This window comes from Caretta caretta, chromosome 2 (assembly GCF_965140235.1).
Source record: "Caretta caretta isolate rCarCar2 chromosome 2, rCarCar1.hap1, whole genome shotgun sequence".
NCBI classification, from domain to species: domain Eukaryota; kingdom Metazoa; phylum Chordata; order Testudines; family Cheloniidae; genus Caretta; species Caretta caretta.
In genome coordinates, this window is record NC_134207.1 from 25,567,981 (window position 1) to 25,590,379 (window position 22,399).

General features: G+C 41.8%; 1 protein-coding gene across 2 annotated transcripts; it reads right to left on the bottom strand.

The window, feature by feature from the left end:
• Positions 1 to 474: 474 nt before the first annotated feature.
• Positions 475 to 21,628, bottom strand: MAL2 (mal, T cell differentiation protein 2). Of its 2 annotated transcripts, XM_048841546.2 has the most exons (5): positions 21,193 to 21,628; positions 17,434 to 17,604; positions 10,761 to 10,817; positions 7,319 to 7,468; positions 475 to 2,849 (listed from the first exon to the last, which is right to left on the bottom strand). In XM_048841546.2, exons 1-5 carry the CDS (start codon positions 21,322 to 21,324, stop codon positions 2,778 to 2,780), a joined length of 582 nt encoding a protein of 193 aa, XP_048697503.1. In that variant the 5' UTR covers positions 21,325 to 21,628; the 3' UTR covers positions 475 to 2,777. The 2 variants fall into 2 exon arrangements, with proteins under 2 accessions (XP_048697503.1, XP_048697504.1); XM_048841547.2 differs by lacking the exon at positions 10,761 to 10,817 and having other exon boundaries at positions 21,193 to 21,570.
• Between the last annotated feature and the right edge of the window lie 771 nt (positions 21,629 to 22,399).

Below are 22,399 nucleotides of genomic sequence, written 5' to 3' on the forward strand. Positions count from 1 at the left end.
CAAACCACTCTTGTTTCAAGAGTATAGGAGGTTAACTTTCCTCTCCAACTGTGTCCTTTGCCTGTCTTTGACTCTTAGAGCAGGAGGGAAGAGTTTAGCCATTTCTCACTATGCTAAACAGGTTCTAATACCCCACACATTGCGGTGGTATGAGAACCTTCCACTGGTGCATTACGGGACCTGACTAGCATCTGTCAAGTGTGGTTCTTTCCCACCATCACCATGTATATCTTCACTGTCCTCTCCCCCTAGAGTCACTGTCATCTTTCGTACAATCTAAGGCTTACTGTTTCACCATTTTATTCTCTGTTCCACATTATACGGTTACAAGTGTTGTGAATTTTGTGCAAGTACCCTCTCAAGAATTCTTATTCTTTTAATAAATCTAGCATCAATTTAATCAAATATCTGAGATTTCTATTCTTTGTACCAATATTCAACTGATGAAAATCTGTCAGTAACCACAGTATCAAATACACTGGAATAAAGTATTTAATGCAGCTGAGTGTAAGTCACTGTTATATCATGGGGAGAAATCCCTTACGTGTGTACACACCAGTGTAAAGATATTTTATACAATATGAAATCCAGTGTGTTGTGCCATATTGCATGAGACAAAATTTAAAATCACAATACAGGTTAGATGAGAGTAAAGAGTTGAAGATTCAGCCAGTGCAAAGAGGGAGGAAGATAGACATTTTCAGAAAATGAAATGTATCAAATCAACTTATTACAATAGTTCTGGAGAGTTAAATGACTCAGGGCATTGAGAAGGTGCCATTCATTTCCAGTTAATTGATATGAAATTGGCCCAGGCCACTACTGACAGTGATTTAGTTGCACATGTGAAATGAATTAGGCTCCCAGCAGAGATCCTCATGTGTCTTCACTGCAACTGGCACCATTGTTGGCATGCTGAGACTGAGGCCATGTCTGTATTACAATGGCACAGCTACAGTGCTGAAGCTATAGTGTAGACCAGAGGAAGTCAATTTTTTTTATCAAGGTCCAAATTTCTTGGTCAAGGTATAGTCAAGGTCCAGATTCCAGAGAAAATAATAAAAAATAACAACAATAATGATAATAAGTAAATACAAATACTTTGCGATCTGTTCAAAAGCATCTGGTGATCTGGATTTGGCACACAGTCCGCCTATGACATAGATACTTCCTATATTGATGGAAGAGGGTTTTCCATTAATGTAGGTAATCCACCTCTTCAAGAGGTGGCAGCTAGTTTGACAGAAGAATTCTTCTTTTGACTTAGCTGAGTCTACAGTGGGGGTTAGGTCGACCTAACTATACTCCAGAGGGAGTGAATTTACAGCCCTGGGTGATGTAGCTAGACGAATCTAAGTTCTAGGTATAGACCAGGCCTGAGTAGACAAGAAAGTGTACTGCCCTGTCCACTTGCAAGTGATCTCTACAGAACAAATGCAAGGAGGGCATTGTAAGGAAGCTTACATTGTTGCTTTTCTATTGATGACAAGGGGTCTTCAGTCTCTGAAGTTAACAATTTGGCACTTTTGCAAGAACTAAAGATATTAATTTTTTTTAAAAATCTGCTAAATAGTGATAATGGGGGAGGGAAGTGATACGGTATAACTCATTTGTTAAGTTGAGTTTGGTGCATTTGTACCTCATGTATTTCATTACATAACTGGGACATTCAAAGCAAACTTGATCAGACTTCAGCATTCGTGCAAAAGCATCTTCCTGGGTGGATCCTTATGCTCCAATGGTGTCCCACTGACTTCAGCAAGACTCTGCAGAGGCATAAGGATCTTCCCATGTAAAGATTCCTTTGCAAGATTGGGACTTTAGGATGCAACAAATAAACCACTGCAAAAATTTAGATCAGAGAGAATTCAACATTCTGTAATACTCCATTCAAACGACATTGACTCATACAGTAAACAACACAAATGCAGCACATGAAGTAAAAACTGTACCCACAACAAGGTGAAACAGTGCAAATACTTTGTTTTAAACCAAAACATACCACAGATATACACAACACAAATGCACTGTTTACATTTTGCAATATAAATAGACTTGACAGAACTAAATCTGTGAATATAGGAAACTACAGAATAATAGTACTAAACAATTTGTATTTACTAGGGAATACAACACAATTATAGAAAAGATCAGACCATCACTGCCAGAAATGGCTGTAAAGTATTTCACAAGATTATACTGGAAGGAAACTAAAATAGTTTTTCTTTAAGTTTTGCTTTTAAAAATATTAAGGCAATCTCACAAAAGTCAAGCTAGGCCCTCACCCTGCAAGGAGCACTGTGTGGCAGATGCTTGAATCTGTGCAGAGACGCAGGATTCTGCCTACTTGGAGCTTATTGCAGGAGTGGGGCTTTTAATAATAATTAACCATAAGCATTGCAACTTGTAGCTTTTAGCTACCTTTGCATATAACATTTGTTTACCTTCCACTTCCTCCCTCCTAATTGTTTAGCACCAAAATTCAGTTTTCTGCTAATGATGCATCTATTTCTCACTAAACTGTATAATACAATATAGATAGTAGAATAATGCTTCTAATTAGCATATAATAAAAGTAAAAAACAATCACAGATTATTTCAGTTAAAGTAATTCTGATATGAGCTTATCTGCATTTTTAACATTTTTAAAATAGAGTTTATACATAAAAACCTTTTGGAATTCCGTTACAGTTTGAAAGACAAGTGGCATTTAATTTGATCTTATACACAATTACACAAACTAAACTAGAATGCTGAACCATTAACCTCTTCAGGTGCTATAGTTTCCATCTTCTTAAAGCAAGGGCTGTGCTACAACCATAACAAATGGTTGTTGCAAAGGCAAAAATCTGCAGAAGAAAGCGAGATGAATCACATATGAGATTTCTATTACTGCTCTTCAACTTTTCCCACAACCACATTTTACAAGGAAGCTTCAGAATCCCCCCCCCCCAGTTAGCCAGAAAGCCATGATGAAGATTGGTTGTGACCCCCTGAGACCCTATCATGATCCTCAGGTTGAGAACCTATGTGCTATTGCTTTGACAACATTTTGTCAAAAGCATCAAATCCTGACATCACTTTGCTACTTTGTAACTAAAGTAGGTCTTTTACCTAGGTCCTGGTGCAACCCTCTTAAATACTTATTTTTATACCTTGTAATCAAGTTTCTTCTCATTATCAAGGATGAACACAGTCATTTGGCTTTTGTTTCTATTAGTATTTCATTTCATTCATCTCCAAATTAATGCATCTGACTCCAGCAAACATAAACTGAGGAGAAAGCTACCACTAAAACAATATGGTATCAACATTTATTATTTACTTGTGGAAATGGGCACTTTTTTTTTTTTTTTGATCATTGAAGATAATCAGCCACTGGAATAGGTTACCAAGGGATGTTGTAAAGTTTCTAGCACTTATGGTCTTTAAATAAGGACCGGATGGATGTCTTTCTGTAAGATGTGTGCTAGCTTAATCGCAAGTTGTTTTGCTGGAGGAATCGTAAGGTGAAATCTATGTTTGTGTTCATCCTAGAAATTATACTAGATGGCTCTATGAATGCATTTGTGAAGAACTAGGGAGGATGGAAACTAGGAGGGATTTATTTATTAAATTGAAACACTTTCTGATGTGTTCCAGGTCAGAATGATGGAGACCTGCCTCTCCCTCTCTCTCCTGGGAGTCACTTAGATTATTACATCCTACCCATACTAAACATGCTTTGAGTGAGATAATGAATGTTTGGAAAACAGATGCTAATAATTGCTGGGACTATTACTTTTTTAAAAAGAACCTACACACATGCCTTCATCTATAATATAAACAGCTGGAAGGTCATTGTTTTGACAGCAGCTATTTAGCAAGACTTTAATTTTTCTGTTTTCTCTATGCAGTCTTTAACATTTTCTTGGTTAATGGCAGCAAAAATGAACATGTGACAAGATGATAATTATTTTCAGACATACTTGGGGAACAGCTGTGAAGGAGCTAGGGATCAGAGCTCTTCTGTTTGGCTCTTCTTCCCCACATCCCATCAGCACTGTGTGGGGCCTAGAGACTGGAGCTTCTTCCCCACGTACAGCCGTAACAGCCCAATGGGGAGCTTCACAATACCCCCCAACCCACTACAGCTCAGCAGAACTATGAGAAAGGCAAGAATTCTGCATACTAGGTGGAACTTTGCATCACACAAGCATTACAGCAGTGCTCTAGGAGCTACACTGGCTCCTCATAAGTTTCTGGGTAGAATTCAGGAAGCTGACCTATTAAACAGACCTGACCGATTTGGGACATGGTTAATCTCTATTCCCAGGTGTTAGGATATAGATATTCAGGCCTGTCTGTAAAGGCCTATACTCTAAGAATTTAGGTGTATTCTTATCACTTGGCTAGTGATAGAGGTATAAAAGAAAGAATCAAAACCACTGTCTGCCAGTGTAAGGGCCTTCTCTTACTGTGACAGTTTGTGGCCCTGTGCTTAGGCTCAGGCCTTTGGCTAAGCAGCAGAGGCAGCCATAAGCTGGGAAGCGAACGGTCACATCCTCACATTCCAAACTAGTCACATTGAAATAAGGTGCTATTGGGCTGTTAGGCACTATCAGGACAGGATTGTATTCCTATCACCTCCAGAGAAAGGGAAGTGCCTAGAAAATGTAAAAGGAAACTTAGTTTGATAGCATCCTGTCTGGCAAGAACTCACTTATCAATAGCTGGGATGTGAAATCCTCACTTCTGTATTGTTTTGTCATTATAGTTCCCACTTTGCTGTTGTTTGTCTGTATAATCTCTGTCTGGTTCTGTGATTGTTCCTGTCTGCTGTATAATTAATTTTGCTGGGTGTAAACTAATTGAGGTGGTGGGATATAATTGGTTACATAATCATGTTACAATCTGTTAGGATTGGTTAGTTAAATTTCAGGAAAATGATTGGTTAAGGTATAGCTAAGCAGAACTCAAGTTTTACTATATAATCTGTAGTCAATGAGGAAGTGACTGGGTGTGGGTGGGGGTGGGCATGTGGGTGTGTGAGATGGGAACAGGGAATGTGGGTGTCAAGGTTCCTCCCCCACTCTGAACTTTAGGGTACAGATGTGGGGACCTGCATGAAAAACCTCCTAAGCTTATCTTTACCAGCTTAGGTCAAAACTTCCCCTAGGTACAAAATATTCCACCCGTTGTCCTTGGACTGGCCGCTACCACCACCAAACTAATACTGGTTACTGGGGAAGAGCTGTTTGGAAGCGTCCTTCCCCCCAAAATACTTCCCAAAACCTTGCACCCCACTTCCTGGACAAGGTTTGGTAAAAAGCCTCACCAATTTGCCTAGGTGACTACAGACCCAGACCCTTGGATCTTAAGAACAATGAACAATCCTCCCAACACTTGCACCCCCCCTTTCCTGGGAAATGTTGGATAAAAAGCCTCACCAATTTGCATAGGTGACCACAGACCCAAACCCTTGGATCTGAGAACAATGAAAAAGCATTCAGTTTTTTACAAGAAGACTTTTAATAAAAAATAGAAGTAAATAGAAATAAAGAAATCCCCCCTGTAAAATCAGGATGGTAGATATCTTACAGGGTAATTAGATTCAAAAACATAGAGAACCCCTCTAGGCAAAACCTTAAGTTACAAAAAAGACACATAGACAGAAATAGTTATTCTATTCAGCACAATTCTTTTCTCAGCCATTTAAAGAAATCATAATCTAACACATACCTAGCTAGATTACTTACTAAAAGTTCTAAGACTCCATTCCTGTTCTGTCCCTGGCAAAGACCAGCATACAGACAGACACAGACCCTTTGTTTCTCTCCCTCCTCCCAGCTTTTGAAAGTATCTTGTCTCCTCATTGGTCATTTTGGTCAGGTGCCAGCGAGGTTACCTTTAGCTTCTTAACCCTTTACAGGTGAGAGGAGCTTTCCCCTGGCCAGGAGGGATTTCAAAGGGGTTTACCCTTCCCTTTATATTTATGACAGGGGATAAGAAAATTGGAATCATGTTTTGCTAAAGGGGGAGATGGGAACAGGGAATGGGGGCAAGAAAATTGGAATCATGTTTTGCTAAAGGGGGAAATGGGAACAGGGAATGGGAGTAAGGAAGTTGGAATCATGTTTGGCTAAGGGTAGGAATGGGAACAGGGACACAGGTGTAAGGCTCTGTGAGGTCAGAGCTGGGAAGGAGGATACTAAGGAAGGAAAGGGGGGGGAGGGATAGCTCAGTGGTTTGAGCATTGGCCTGCTAAACCCAGGGTTGTGAGTTCAATCCTTGAGGGGGCCATTTAGGGATTTGTGGCATAAATTGGGGATTGGTCCTGCTTTGAGCAGGGGGTTGGACTAGATGACCTCCTGAGGTCCCTTCCAATCCTGATATTCTATGATTCTATGATGAAACTGGAATCATGCTTGCTGGAAGTTCACCCCAATAAACATCGAATTGTTTGCACCTTTGGACTTCGGGTATTGTTGCTCTCTGTTCATGCGAGAAGGACCAGGGAAGTAAGTGGGTGAAGGAATAAGCCCCCTAACACCAGGCCATACTGCCACAGCTAGGATCAGCTGGAGCTGCCTTGTTATAACTGGGAGGATGCTGCTTGTAGAGGAATCTCAATGAGCTTCCTAGACTTTGAAACTAATTCTTCACATCAAGACCCACTGCAGCCTGCATCTGTCAAGCTGCAAAGCTCCATAATTTTTTTTGTCTTTCAGAGAGGATGGGCTGAGCACTGGAGCAATTTATTTGTTTTATCTTCATATCAGCTGGTAGATAGTTATGTCTAGGTGGGTTGAGCGTCCTTTATCATTTTTGTCTTGTGTATTTTAATTTTTGTGATGGACACCTATAGAGGTTTTTAATAAGCTTAAATAAACGTATATGATCCTATGATCTAAACAAGACACTGTTAGAAGGCGTAAAAACTAAGAACAGTACTTCCAATCCCTTGTGCTAAACCCATTGGCACACATCTATGGAAAAGGAAGCATTGTTCAAATGCAAAGGAAAACACCTAATAATTGAGCCTTCACTTCCACCGACTAGTATGCCTCACTCTAAATGTTCCCTTATGATCATATATAAAGAACATTATTCTGTAGTGTAGCAAATACCTACCACACAGTAACAACTTATTGGGGCGGGAGAGAAATAAAAAAAATTAAATTATCAATATGTGAATATTCGGTGCTGTGTAACACACAAAAACAGACAGTCCCTTCCCCGAAAAGTTTACATTCCAGTTAGCCATTAGATTGGTTGGGTAGCTAAAAAGGGTTAAAACAGACTTCCATCTCTTGATGTATATCTATGAAATACTTACTGAGGCTGCTATGCTTATGTTATAGTCTTGATCGCTTAGCAACACGGTGGCATTTGATGGACATCGATAATTATGCAGAGATGTTGTTGCTGCTTGCAATAAAAAGGCTCCAAAATAAAAGACAAAAGTAGCCGCATGGAAAAGAAAATCCTGAAAAGAAAGTGACAGAATTAGGCTATGTTGTAACTGATTGGATATGTGCATTCTTCCTAACCAATCTCTAAGTTTCAGTGCAAACAAAATGCAAACAAAAAGCAAGCTTAGAGGTGCCATATAGAAGACTTTCAGATCATTCACCTAAAATTAATGTCATCAGAGTGCAGCCATATTACAATGCAACACATCATAGTAAGAAACTTTTTAATCTTTATATCCTAAAAAAGTATACAAGGTGATACTACTCAGTTATGTTACTGTAGAATACTAAAAACAAAAACAACAAAACCCACACCTTTAAAATAAATACTGTATAGCTTGACCTCTTAAGTGATCTACGTCAGCAATTATGTTGCCATGTTTTAAGTCACATTTGCAATAACGGCTATAATAACCCAGCAACTTTGTTACTAAAAAAGCAACAAGAACCACTATTTAAAAGTAGTATGATGCATACCATATTTAGAGTAAAACACAAAGCACATCCTATTACTCTTCTCTCATGCACACTATATTGTGCAAATTTGTGTATACAAACATTTGCTATTTACATTCATTTAAAGAGGTGTATTAAGTGTCAGTTTTAATTTCTCTCTCCTGAGTCCTGTACATTTCAGCTCCAGTCACTAAGAGTCTGACTTTCCAAGCTGAGGGAATACAATAAAGCTTTTAAAACCTCCCTAAAATATTTGTTTCTATTCTGTAAAACACAGTGTACAGAATCAGGGTGGATTTGATTTAAATCGCATTGATTTAAATCACTGGTCAGGAAGACTCAATTTAATCATGAATTTCTACATAAAAGTGCATTCTTTTTGCTTGTTATAACCTTAATACATATTCTTCACAATTCAGAGATCGATGTAGGTTTCATTTTTAGAAGGTACACACTATACATTTTTAAGTGATTTATTTTGAAAACTTTTCAGACTAGTTTTACAGCTGTATCAGAAAATGAATGATTGTTTAGTTATTTCATTTACCAAAGGTAACTGAAGCAGGTATTTATGAAGTCAGTGGGAGGTGAACTATCTCCAGTTCAACAGGTTAATCATTAATATTTGGAGGATTTTCTTGCCATGCTGTATTAGGAGGAGAACATCACCAGACAGACATTTAAATTGTTTTATTTAACTAAAACAACAATGTTCTGTATTCTGGATTTTTTTCTTCAACATCAAATATATAATATTTTAACAAAACAAGCATATGACTTTTTGAAATTTAGTTAAACATTCAAGTTTTTTAAAATCAGGTTTGTTTTTGTTAAGATTTTTAACTAAAATAGTTAAATGAAATATTTAAAAAACCAACAACAAAAATTAAATTGACTGTGTCAGCAAGGTCAACATGAGAAACTTAAAATATTGGCTTCTGCAGCTAACTCAATCACCTTCACCTTCATTTTCCTGCGTGTTCATAATCTGGAAAAGAAAAACAAGCTTTCCTGCTTTTTCAGGTCCCAAACGATTTCTCAGTTTGGAATGAATTAGTCCAAAGGAAGAAAATATTCTTTCTATACCGGCAGAAGAAGCTACTGCTGTTAAAAGTGAGATTATCGGTTCAACAGTCTCTGAATCCAAGTGTTTAAGTGACGTCCTCCAGTTCACTGCTGTGACTTTCTTTAAAACATCATCAGCAAACATATATTTCTCGAACAGTTCACCCTTAGCTCTGAAGTTTATTATAGTTGGCATTATGGAGGGATGATTGCTGGTTGTCCATGTCATAGCCAGCTCTTCTTCAGCAGTTAAGGTTTGACCCTGGTACCAAGTATTGAGAATATTTGCAAGAAAATGAGCTGAACATAGTGCTTGTCTCATTCATTTTTTTTAATGCTTGTAATTTAACTCTGTCATTGCATATTTTCTTTTTAAGATCTTACTCAGCTCCTTCCAAATTTCAACAGCGTCAGCAATAAACAGCTATTTCCCTGCATTTTGTTCAAGGCTACGGAAATAGGCTTCAGGGTACTCAGCATGTGTTCAGCATTTCTCTTAAGCCCAGTGTTGAGAACTTTGGCTGTGACAGTGCCACCTATTTTTTCACGATTTTGTTCACAAACTGTCATCAGATTAGGCCAGTTCTTGATTCAGTGCTCAAAACAGTCCACTACTGAGTTCCATCGCATGTCTTGTGGGAGAGTTAGCTTGGTTCCTCCCACTTTTTTCAGAGCAGCTGCTGCAAAGTGGTTGTTACAGAAGTATTTTGCAATTTCAACACCATTAGCTTTTATTTCTGGAACACTGAAGTCTTTGGCCAGGAGGTGCATCAAATGAGCACTGCAACCGTATGTTATTAGCTTGGGAACTCTCTTCACTTTCTTCTAAATAATTTCTTCTCATCTTGGATACATTTGCAGCATTGTCTGTGGCCAAGCTGCGTACTAGACATCTGATTTTTTTTTCCACAGTTTGTTATAGCTTTTTCCGCTACTTCTTGTAAGTATTCTGCTGTGTGCGCATTTCCTGATGTATCAATTGTTTCTGTAAGGAAGACATTCCCTTCTTCTGTTGTCACAAAAGCACATACAACAGAACCATTGTGCACATTGCTCCACCCATTAAGACTCAGGTTAACAATTTTACCCTCTAGACCATTCACACACTGCTCAATTTCTCTTTCATACACTTTATCCACAATTTGCCTATGACATCTGCTCTGTTGGGTGGACTGTATCCTGGTCTTAATGACTGAACCATGTTAATGAAGCATGGGTTCTCAATTGTACGGAAAGGAGAGTCTGTTGCATAAACAAACAGAGCAATTTTTTCATCAATTACCTCTTTTTGTAATCTGCTGGTTCTTATCACAAACTTATATATGGTTGTTTCTGGATGATGGAGATTTTTATTTATTTATTGTTTTTGCTACCATGGCTATGTGACATACATGATGTGACTGAAACACGATCATTGGCAGATAACTCTGAAACTATAGAAAATGATAGTGATCTTGAAGGTGGATAGTCTTCAGAATCCTTTATGTTGAAGATGGATTCTCCTAAACAAAATAAGTCAATGCAGTTATTTAATTATTATTACCATACTGCTCATCTAGTATTACTCACTGCATTCACTGACACCTGGTACTACTTTAAAGGTGAAATTGTAAAGGGAAGATCTGCCTATTTCAGCTATTTATTTTTTATCAGAACTGCATCTAAAATGATAGTACCATAGAGTAACAACTATATTTTTTGCTCAAACATGAGAATTCAAGAACAGTCCAGAAGGAAGACAGGCAGTCCCTAAGAAAGAAGTATGAAATAAAAATATTTACCAACCTGAAGATCCTGCATGTTCAGACATGTTCCTTTCGTCATCTTCAATGCAGCTTCCTCCTGAGAAGGAACACTTCTCATGATGTTGTTTCATTTGGGCAACCAGGCTTTGCATTTCTTTGTGGCACTGTTTGCATTTTGCACGCGTGCCTGTCTTACCCACGGAAAGAGGAACTTCATTAAAATATTCCCAAACTGGGTCTCTTTTACGGCCTGCTGCCATTATAAGTTTTCCCTTCTAGTGAGAGAATGGTATTGGTAGATCTCAAATCAATGAAGGCTACACTCAGAAAGACCTCAAGACTTCTGGAATATGCTGCTCAAACAGTCTCACTTTTGTTTCTACTGCCTATCCCTCCCTTCTCACATTTATCTCCAGACTCCTTCCTGTCCAAATGTATTCCGCGTCCAACAATCTTCTAGTCATTGAACTTTTTGAAACTTTCCACTTTTAGAGAGAGGTAAGGGATTGACTCTGTGTACACAAATTTGCAGAGGGACAATAAGGTTCAGGTCTGTTATTTCTCACCTCTATATATTATTTATTTATTTATTTAAAACCGTTTTTGCTGTTAACAAGCATGTTATCTCTGGAGACACAGATCCACAGTTTGAGAACAGCAAAACTAAGCATCTCTCATGGTATCTTCTAGACTGAGCACTGAGTCCGATTGGGTAGATAGAAAGATTAACCTAAATAATCTATACATAAGACCCTGGAACCTCATAAGATTGGGTCCCTAATCCATGAACTATTGGAACTCATTTACAAAACTTTTCTTAAACATTACATGAATATATTGTCTCATACTATAGAATTAGAATGTATAATCCCTATTCCATGATGCCCAAATAAATCTGTTATCTTTAAGGTGCCACCGGACTCCTCATTGTTTTTGTGGATACAGACAAACATGACTACCCCTCTGTAGTAGTACACAGGAGAGATATTTTCAAAAGAGAACCTGTCATTTTCCTCCATCCAGATGCCAAACACTCTAACTTCCCTGGCAATAGTTACAGTGAAGATATGTATCAACAGTAAGGTTCTATCCAGGACATGACGTCTGTGATCCAAAACCTAACTGTTTACTGTTCGGGTTTTTAAATAAAAAAGCATGGTGCCCAATACTCCACTGCTTTACACTCTGCATAATCACTTAAGTCTTGTGCAAAGTGTGTGTAAAATACCACCAGATCAGAAGGGAATGGTAGCTTACACCTAGTTTGTGCAGATGTAAATGGCTACACAATATGTAGGGCAGTAGAGAATAAAGTCTATGGTCTTTGCACTAACATCTGGTTCAGTATAGAGCAGGGAAGGGCCGGTGCAACCACTAGGCGAACTAGGCGGTCGCCTAGGGTGCCAAGCGGTTGGGGGCGGCCAAAAGCGCGCTGTCATAAATATAAAGGGAAGGGTAAACACCTTTAAAATCCCTCCTGGCCAGAGGAAAAACCCCTTTCACCTGCAAAGGGTTAAGAAGCTAGGATAACCTCGCTGGCATCTGACCAAAATGACCAATGAGGAGACAAGATACTTTCAAAAGCTGGGGGGAGGGAGAAAAAAAGCCTCTCTCTCGGTCTGTGTGATGCTTTTGCCGGGGACAGAACAGGAATGGAGTCTTAGAATTTAGTAAGTAATCTAGCTAGATATGCATTAGATTCTGATTTCTTTAAATGGCTGAGAAAATAAGCTGTGCTGAATGGAATGGATATTCCTGTTTTTGTGTCTTTTTGTAACTTAAGGTTTTGCCTAGAGGGATTCTCTATGTTTTCAATCTAATTACCCTCTAGGGTATTTACCATCCTGATTTTACAGAGGTGATTCTTTTTACTTTTTCTTCTATTAAAATTCTTCTTTTAAGAAACTGATTGCTTTTCCATTGTTCTTAAGATCCAAGCGGTTGGGTCTGTGGTCACCTGTACCCTACAGTTCAGAGTGGGGAAGGAACCTTGACACGCGTTCTGGGGAGGCGGTGGAGCGGAGGTGAGCTGTGACAGGGGGGCATGGGGAGAGCCGCCTGCAGCAAGTAACAGGGGGCGGGGGGCGCACAGGAGAACCGCTCCCCGCCCCAGCTCACCTCTGCTCTGCCTCCTCCCCTGAGCACGCCGCCCCACTCTGCTTCTCTCCCTCCCAGGCTTGCACGCCAAACAGCTGATTGGCGCTGCAAGCCTGGGAGGCGGGAGAAGCGGCAGCGTGCTCGGGGAGGAGGCGAAGCAGAGGTGAGCTGGGGTGGGGAGTTGCTGCACGCGGCTCCCCGGGCCGAGGGGAGGGAGGGGGCAGAGGGGAGCTGCCGCGGGGGGGCGCCTCAGGGCGGAGGGGGGGGCCGCAGAGCTGCTGCAGGGCCGGGGGTAGGCAGGCACAAGGTGGAAGTTTCGCCTAGGGTGCTAAACATCCTTGCACCGGCTCTGGAGCAGGGGATCTCAAACTGGGGGTCGGGACCCTTCAGGGGGTCACAGGGTTATTACATGGGGGGGGGTCACGAGCTGTCAGACTCCACCCCAAACCCAGCTATGCCTCCAGCATTTATAATGGTGTTCAATATATAAAAAAGTGTTTTTAATTTATAAGGAGGAATCGCACTCAAAGGCTTGCTATGTGAAAGGGGTCACCAGTACAAAAGTTTAAGAACCACTCGGAGCAACACAACTTCCTTACTCATGCTGAGTTAGTGTCTTACTCCCATGAGTAATCACACTAGATTGAATAGGGGCAATGTAGGAAGTAAGGACTGTTCAGTGTAAAGTTGGCAGAACCTTACCCTAAAAGTGCTACTAATTTGCATCCAGGAGAGTTAAGTTTGGAGGGTTTAAAAATGGTTTTAAACTATTTTTATTTTAAAATAAAAGATACTAGACTCTTCTTATAATTTTCCATTACAAACAATAATAATTAAAATAATGTGCCAGGACTTTTCCCATTTTTGGCCTTATCAAACCACTAGCCTTAATTAGCCATTCTGAATTCCATGCCAAAGTTTAGTTTCTGCAGCATAAGAAATAATAAAAAAATCTTTTTCTTTAAACATTTTCCAATGTAAGTGTTACAACAAACAGCAACATGGTAGACTATCTTTTTATTTAAAAATAAAAAAATGAGTTTATGTAACCAGGTTGAAAAAACTAGGTTTTTTTTTTTTAAGTCATCCACAGAATTTGCCATTTGCAGTAGATTTCAATGTAGACATCATGGTATCTTGCTGAAAAAAATCTAGGTCCAGCATACTAAAGGACATATAAATTTAGCCAGCAGGTACTATGCTGAATTGTGGCCAAATGGTAATCATCTTTCGGTAATTAGTGATCTGGACTGGATTTTGAGCCAGTGAACTAGGTATAAAAGGTTCATATTCCATTTCTTTGACCTATTAGTCACGGGGAATTTTTAACAAAATCACAGGCAAATGTCATAGGCATGACTTTCACAGGTGTTGTGCACCCATTACCATTTTGCTCACATAAAGGGGGTTCCAGCAGCAGCACTCTCTTTATCACAGAGTGGTGTCAAAATTCCCTATCCTACCAGAAATAAAAATAGCCAACAACAAGCATTTGATAGGGCAAAATCAATACTGTATAATGCACACTCACAAGGAGAGTTATAGGATGAATGTTTGTGTAGTACTTTGAACATTCAAAAAAGCACTATGGCTCCAGTCCAGCAAAGCATTTAATTATGTGCAGAACTTTGTCTGTGATTAGTTTCACTGAAACCAATGACACTATTCACTTGCTTAAAAGTAATGCACATGCTTTATGTGCTTTCCTGCATACTAACTGATGTGACTGCCACTGAACAACACTAACAACCCTCTGTGAAATTCCCTCCATTTCCCCAACATCCAGCTCACAATTCCTGGATCATGACTTTTATTTTGTGAATAAAGCATTAAAAAGTCATTAACTAGCTTAACCTGATTTGTGGTTTAATTCCATTTAAGAGTTGAAGTTGTACTTTGTTTGTATGTACAGTGAAACACTGGTGCTACAGTGCTAAAGTCTGTTTGGACAGAATCCAGAGTAGCACTGCTCATTACACAAGTTTAATCTTTCAAACACCAAATTTATGAAGTTCTATGACCTTTGATTCAAGATTTGCACAGATCTAGGGACTCTCACCACAGTTACTTGGATATCAAGGGATGCACAACCACGGATGTTTATACTGAAACATACAATCTGGCTAAAAGCAGTATGATTGCCAGTAATAAAAATGAGCGACACAGAAGAAAGGTTATTTAACAAAGGTGGTGAGCAATTAGGCATAACTGCATTTAATACCATAAAGATTGCTAGTGACAGAGGATGTGGAAAAAGCTAATGTATTCAATGCTTTTTTTGCCTCTGTCTTCACGAACAAGGTCAGCTCCCAGACTACTGCACTGGGCAGCACAGCATGGGGAGGAAGTGACCAGCCCTCTCGGAGACAGAAGTGGTTCAGGACTATTTAGAAAAGCTGGACGAACACAAGTCCATGGGGCCGGATGTGCTGCATCCGAGGGTGCTAAAGGAGTTGGTGGATGTGATTGCAGAGCCATTAGCCATTATCTTTGGAAACTCATGGCGATCGGAGGAGGTCCCGGACGACTGGAAAAAGGCGAATGTAGTGCCCATCTTTAAAAAGGGGAAGAAGGAGGATCCAGGGAACTACAGGCCAGTCAGCCTCACCTCAGTCCCTGGAAAAATCATGAAGCAGGTCCTCAAGGAATCAATTTTGAAGCACTTAGAGGACAGGAAAGTGATCAGGAACAGTCAGCATGGATTCATGCCTGACTAATCTAATTGCCTTCTATGACGAGATAACTGGCTCTGTGGATGAGGGGAAAGCAGTGGACGTTTTATTCTTTGACTTTAGCAAAGCTTTTGATACTGTCTCCCACAGTATTCTTGCCAGCAAGTTAAAGAAGTATTGACTGGATGAATGGACTATAAGATGGATAGAAAGCTGGCTAGATCGTCGGGCTCAACGGGTAGTGATCAATGGCTCCATGTCTAGTTGGCAGCCGGTATCAAGCAGAGTGCCCCAAGGGTGGGTCCTGGGGCCGGTTTTGTTCATTATCTTCATTAATAATCTGGACGATGGTGTGGAGTGCACCTTCAGCTAGTTTTCAGATGACACTAAACTGGGAGGACTGGTAGATATGCTGGAGGGTAGGGACAGAATACAGAGGGACCTAGACAAATTAGAGGATTGGGCCAAAAGAAATCTGATGAGGTTCAACAAGGACAAGTGCAGAGTCCTGCACTTAGGATGGAAGAATCCCATGCACTGCTACAGACTAGGGACCGAATGGCTCGGCAGCAGTTCTGCAGAAAAGGACCTAGGGGTTACAGGGGATGAGAAGCTGGATATGAGTCAACAGTGTGCCCTTGTTGCCAAGAAGGTTAACGGCATTTTGGGCTGTATAAGTGGGGGCACTGTCAGCAGATCGAGGGATGTGATCGTTCCCCTCTATTCGACATTGGTGAGGCCTCAACTGGAGTACTGTGTCCAGTTTTAGGCCCCACACTACAAGAAGGATGTGGAAAAACTGGAAAGCGTCCAGCGGACGGCAGCAAAAATCATTAGGGGACTGGAACACATGACTTATGAGGAGAGGCTGAGGGAACCGGGATTGTTTAGTCTCCAAGAGAGTGAGGGGGGATTTAATAGCTGCTTTCAGCTACCTGAAAGGGAGTTCCAAAGAGGATGGATCTAGACTGTTCTCAGTGGTAGCAAATGATAGAACAAGGAGTAATGGTCTCAAGTTGCAGTGGGGGAGGCTAAGGTTGGATATTAGGAAAAACCTTTTCACTAGGAGGGTGGTGAAGCACTGGAATGCGTTACCTGGGGAGGTGGTGGAATCTCCTTTCTTTGAGGTTTTTCAGGTTAGGCTTATCAAAGCCCTGGCTGGGATGATTTAGCTGGGAATTGGTCCTGCTTTGAGCAGAGGGTTGGACTAGATGACCTCCTGAGGTCCCTTCCAACCCTGATATTTTATGATTCTAAGGTCTGATTCTTTGTATATTTTCTCTGCTTGTTATTGCTCACTCAAAAAGCCTCACAATACGATAAAATAGAATGATACAGTATTGCATTTCACCACTTTTAGGCTGTTAGAAACTCCCCATTCTTAGCATACACCTCACAGGAACACATTTTTTAAGTAATAACACAGGAAAGCGCAAACTATAAGTTATTGAGGAATGCACTTGGTAACTTTCCAATAGTTTGAGATAGACACGTAACTTGCATAAAATGGATCGGATTACAGCTGTCTATTTTTTTTAAATATGGAGGTACAGCTTGTAAGGACTACTGGTTTCAGCATGTAAAGCTTCATCCTAACATGAGCAGAATCTTGCCATCTGATTGAATGAACACTGAGCACTGCATGCTGGGACCTGTAGTTCCACAGGCTGCACTATCAAATTAAAAGGAAAGGGCAGACAAGAGTCTCTGAAGAACTCTGAGCTATGTTTGTGCTGCAGGCCATGCTTTGGCCATTCATGATGTGAAGGCCAGGCACCTACCCTGGCATAATATTTAAGGACCTGATCCAAAGCTCATCAAAATGAATTAGAGTTTCTTCATTAACTTGAATGGGCTTTGGATCAGACCTCAAGAGTCTTACGAAGAGTAAGATCAATTTGTTTTTCTCATCCAATCATGACCCCCAAGGGAAAAAAAACTCACCATCTGGTTCCAGTCCACAGCCACTCTGTGTGTATAACTAAAAAGGAACACGCCCAGGAAGAGGATGGACAGAAAACAAGCCGTCACCGACACAAACATCACCCATCCCTGCAGTAGAGGCAGCGGAACTCGAGAGGCAGCTACCAAAATCCAGACAAGGGCTCCAAACAGCTGCAGGAAAAACCAAATCCATGATGAGAACGAAGGCTTAAAGCTGAATCTTGTCCAGCCCCTTTGGACTTGAACTAACCGTTAATTTATTTATTTTTTAAAGCTTTCAGGTGCAATTTTTTGGTACTGGGGTAAAATTTTCAAAAAATCCCCTTTTGAAAAGTGACTTAGCTACTCAGAAGGCTAAGTAATTGAGAATCAGTAAGACACAAGATTGTAAAGCCTTTTTGAAAATGGGATTTAGGCTCTTAAATCACGTAAGTGCTTCTGAAGTTTCACCTGAAATCTGATTTTGAAGGAAATACAGGACAAGTGAAAACATTATCAAAATGCACTTATCCTAAAATATAAATAAATAAATCTGTATCTGTTGCAACTGGCATACCAAGGATGTAAATGAGATTGAAATCTAAATCTTATAGCCATATATAGTTTTGTTAGCTCCCAGCGGATACAGATATGAGATAATTATAAATGTATAAACCAAATTTATGGTTTAGACCCAAAAGAGTAAAAAGCAACAAGCAAAAGTAAAATATAAAAGACTAGCATAACTATGGTGGGCTGCTGAGTCATGAAAATCGGATAAATGAAGTATATTAGCCAAGTTCTTTTCACATTAAGAGCTATATAATTAGGAGCAGAATTTATTCCTACAAATTTAAGTTGCAGCACACTGATCTTCTCAATGAATGACTTCAACCATAAACACAGATCTCTATAAGAGTGATACTTGCTTCCTGAAATGTGTTCCTTTAATACAGGAAGCCTTAACTTGATTGAAATAGAACTCATCTATTAACTGAGCACTGCTCAAATTTATATTGAGTTACCATTTCCAGTTCAACCCTCCCAGAATTCAGAGTATAAATTTGGAGATAAAATTTTCACACTGCAAGAAGTACAACTTCAAAATAATGCCTGCCCAGTTTCTTTTGAACCTAGGACCCCAGACTCAATTTTCAGAAGAAATTGCCTGGAGTTGGAGTAAGTATAAAATACAACCATATGTGGATAAAATGAGGCTGATGATGTAAAAATGCACTAGCAGCATGCATTCAGCATTCCCATGGATTAGTGTCATCAACCTTCAAGTTACTTTCAAGGGTTTCTCTTCAGGTTTTAGTTGTTGTGAGGAAGCAGGTTTTCTCCATCTTTATAGCACTGGAGACTCAGAACATTATTCAGAGAACAGACATGTAATGCATTGTAAGAGCACAAGCTTTTCTGTAACATCCCACGGCTGAGCCTGGCAGCAAGGTTACTCATTTAAACATCCACTGTGATCCTGAGCAGGCTCAATATCAGAGAAACACCAAGACTAAACTGAGAACGTCAGCACCTGTTACATAAGCTAGCAAATCCATCAAGCAGTTCATTTTTGGTCACTGCCGATCTGGGCTCCAGTCCTGACACTGGAGCCACACCAGCAGATCCGTGGACCAATGTGGAGGCCATTGTGGAAAAAGTCAGGGCTGCATGTGGAGGGGAAGGCAGGCCCTATAGGGATCCATTTGAAAGATTGGAGCCCAGGTCAGTATTCAAATCTGTGACTGTAAGAAGAAAGACATTCCGGGTGAAATCCTGGAGTGATTGAAATCAGTGGGAGTTTGCCATTAACTTCAATGAGGCCATCATTTCACCTCTAATCTGTTAGTAAAAAGAAAAAGAGTACTTGTGGCACCTTAGAGACTAACCAATTTATTTGAGCATAAGCTTTCGTGAGCTACAGCTCACTTCATCGGATGCATACTGTGGAAACTGCAGAAGACATTATATACACAGAGACCATGAAACAATACCTCCTCCCACCCCACTCTCCTGCTGGTAATAGTTTATCTAAAGTGATCACTCTCCTTACAATGTGTATGATAATCAAGTTGGGCCATTTCCAGCACAAATCCAGGTTCTCACCCCCCCCCCCCAAACTCACTCTCCTGCTGTTAATAGCCCATCCAAAGTGACCACTCTCTTTACAATGTGTATGATGGAAATGGCCCACCTTGATTATCGTACACATTGTAAAGAGAGTGGTCACTTTGGATGGGCTATTACCAGCAGGAGAGTGAGTTTGTGTGTTGGGCGGGGGTGGGTAGAGGGTGAGAAAACCTGGATTTGTGCTGGAAATGGCCCAACTTGATTACCATACACATTGTAAGGAGAGTGATCACTTTAGATAAGCTAAAAGAAAAGGAGTACTTGTGGCACCTTAGAGACTAACAAATTTATTTGAGCATAAGCTTTCGTGAGCTACAGCTCACTTAAGCTATTACCAGCAGGAGAGTGGGGTGGGAGGAGGTATTGTTTCATGGTCTCTGTGTATATAATGTCTTCTGCAGTTTCCACAGTATGCATCCGATGAAGTGAGCTGTAGCTCACGAAAACTTATGCTCAAATAAATTTGTTAGTCTCTAAGGTGCCACAAGTACTCCTTTTCTTTTTGCGAATACAGACTAACACGGCTGTTACTCTGAAACCTAATCTGTTAGTAATCATGATGCTGCTCCTGCAAACTCTTACCCTTGTCCTACATGAGTAGTCCCATTGAAGTCAAGGGGACTGGTCATGCCAGTAAGGTTAAGCATGCATGTTAGAGTTTGAGGGATCCTAGAAACAAGCACACTCTATAGGTTTACTTCCTTGGACTTCTGAATCTGATCTAAACGTGTGGAGGATCAAGATTGTCTTGATTAAAATAAAACAGTGTAAAATACATACACAATGTTCTGTGGCCTGCTGCCCCGTAAATCAAACGGAACAGGAGCCAAAAACACAGCTCTGAGTGGAAATCAGGAGAACAAACGCCTCCGGTGTTACTTCAGCACAATGGTATGTTGCACAGGATCCCCCTTCTGGGGAAGCTCTGAGGTGGGAAAACGGGATTAAGCAAAATGGTGGTGCCCCCCCCTCACACACATTCATTCCCCCCGCTGACTGTCCTTCCGCCCGCCCCTTGCATAAAGTCCAACGCTCCAGTTCTCCCGCAGCCTCCTTTGGGGGGCAGCGCCTGGCAGGAGAATGCGGAGTCCGCTCTTGCTCTCCGGTTTCCTGCTCCTGGAGCAGAACCTCATGATGCTGCCACCACCCGCTCCAGCTGCTGCACCTTGACCACCTACAAAATGGCAGGTTAGCAGCGTGGGGGGGCCGGTGGCAGGGCGGCGGTGCCGCCTGTTGGCAGCAGCCTGGGCTCCGGCACAGGGGGGACGGGCAGGTGTGCACCGCCCGCCCCCGGTTCGGTATGCACGACACTGGCCCTGCAGCTCGGGGCACTTCACATCGCAGCCCAGCGGCGGCGAGGCGCTGGGGGCTCAGCGCAACAAGTGCCGGGCCGCGGAGGAGGAAAGATTTGTTAGGAGTTTTGCTGGCGGAGGAGAAGCTGGTACTCAAGGCAGGAGCTAGTGGGAGCCGCGGGGAGTGCAGCACTAACGGGGGGGGGGGAGAAGAGGGGACCGGAGAGGAGACCGCGGCTGAAGAGTGCGGCGATGGGGGGAAGAGAAGAGGGGACCGGGGCTGAAGGAAGGGGGGAGAGGGGAGCCCGTGCCCAGCAGCACCGCCCTCCCCGAGCAGCGCTCGGCCCGGGTCACTCACAATCTCCAGGCAGATGAAGACTCCCGAGTAGGTGCGCAGGATGTCCAAGCCGACGGGCAGCGTGATCCTGGGCGCGGGGAAGTAGGCGGCGGGGTTGGGGGGCGGCGGCATGGAGCCCCCACTGGCCGACATGCTGCCGCCGAGAGAGCCGAGCTCTGCTGGCCCTGACGCGGTCGCAGGTTGCGGGGAGGCTACGCCCAGAGCAGGTGCAGGAAGCGTGTGTGCAACACTCAAGCACGGAGACGGCCCCTGCGCCGGGCGCCGCCCAGTCCCCAGCCCGGGGGCTGCTTCACGCGCCGCCCGCCCCGCCTGGAAGCGGCAGGCCCGGTTCGCAGGGACGCCGCCAGCGACGCTGCCTGGCCCGGGGGCTTCAGGCAGCAACGGCCCCCTTTCTTCTGGCGACGAGCCCAGACTCGGCCCCCGGGGTGTTCCCAGCTCAGGGCCACACACACACCGTAGCCCTCCAACCCCTGGGGGTGATCCCAACTCAGGGCCAGACACCTTCCCCCTTCAATCCCCTGTCGCAGTTAGCTAGAGACAACCCCCCTCCCCGCCTGTAGCCCCCTGGCCCCTGGGGTGTTCCCAAACTGCACTCAGGGCCAGAGCCCTTCCTGCAGGCCCCTACTCCTCCAGTTCCCGGGGGTTTTGCAATCTGAACCCAGGGCCGGACCCCTCCTGCAGTCAGATCACCAAAATCATGAGACTGGTTTAATCATGAGATTTTAAAAATAATTTGGAATTCTTTTTATTTGCCTTCTCATTATAGAAACTTTAGGGTTCACAGTTTCAAGCTTTATCTCTGCAACCACAAAGGCTTAGAAATCTACCTTTAAAAAATCAACCAGCCAGAACAGGTTATAATGCAGTCACTTGACTCCAGGAGTTGGCGTTTTAAGAAAAACATCAAGTAGCACAAGGTTTATGAAGAAATGATGAGACTTCAACATTAAAGGCAGATTTGTTTATAATATGCAGTTTTCCATTCAAAGTACAATAAGAAATTGCATATATACTTTAGTAACATCCAAGTTTAGAAAAGGGTAATAGGACAAAAGACTATCACGTTCCAGTAGGGGAAAATGTTGTTAATGAAAGACCAAACTTATAGCCAGAAATACATCTGGAAACGCATTCATCATGCCACTTATAATAAACTTTATTATCTCAGTTCATTTATCTTTTATTTAAAAGATATAAAATAATCCTA

What these genes read in the sequence shown, in the direction of transcription:
- MAL2 (XM_048841546.2), bottom strand. Translation starts at nt 21,324, where the DNA reads ATGTCGGCCAGTGGGGGCTCCATGCCGCCGCCCCCCAACCCCGCCGCC. An exon ending in TCTTCATCTGCCTGGAGATT is followed by an intron (nt 17,605 to 21,192) that starts GTGAGTGACCCG and finishes TTTTTCCTGCAG; the next exon opens with CTGTTTGGAGCCCTTGTCTG. An exon ending in ACATAAGCATAGCAGCCTCA is followed by an intron (nt 2,850 to 7,318) that starts GTAAGTATTTCA and finishes TTTCTTCTGCAG; the next exon opens with ATTTTTGCCTTTGCAACAAC.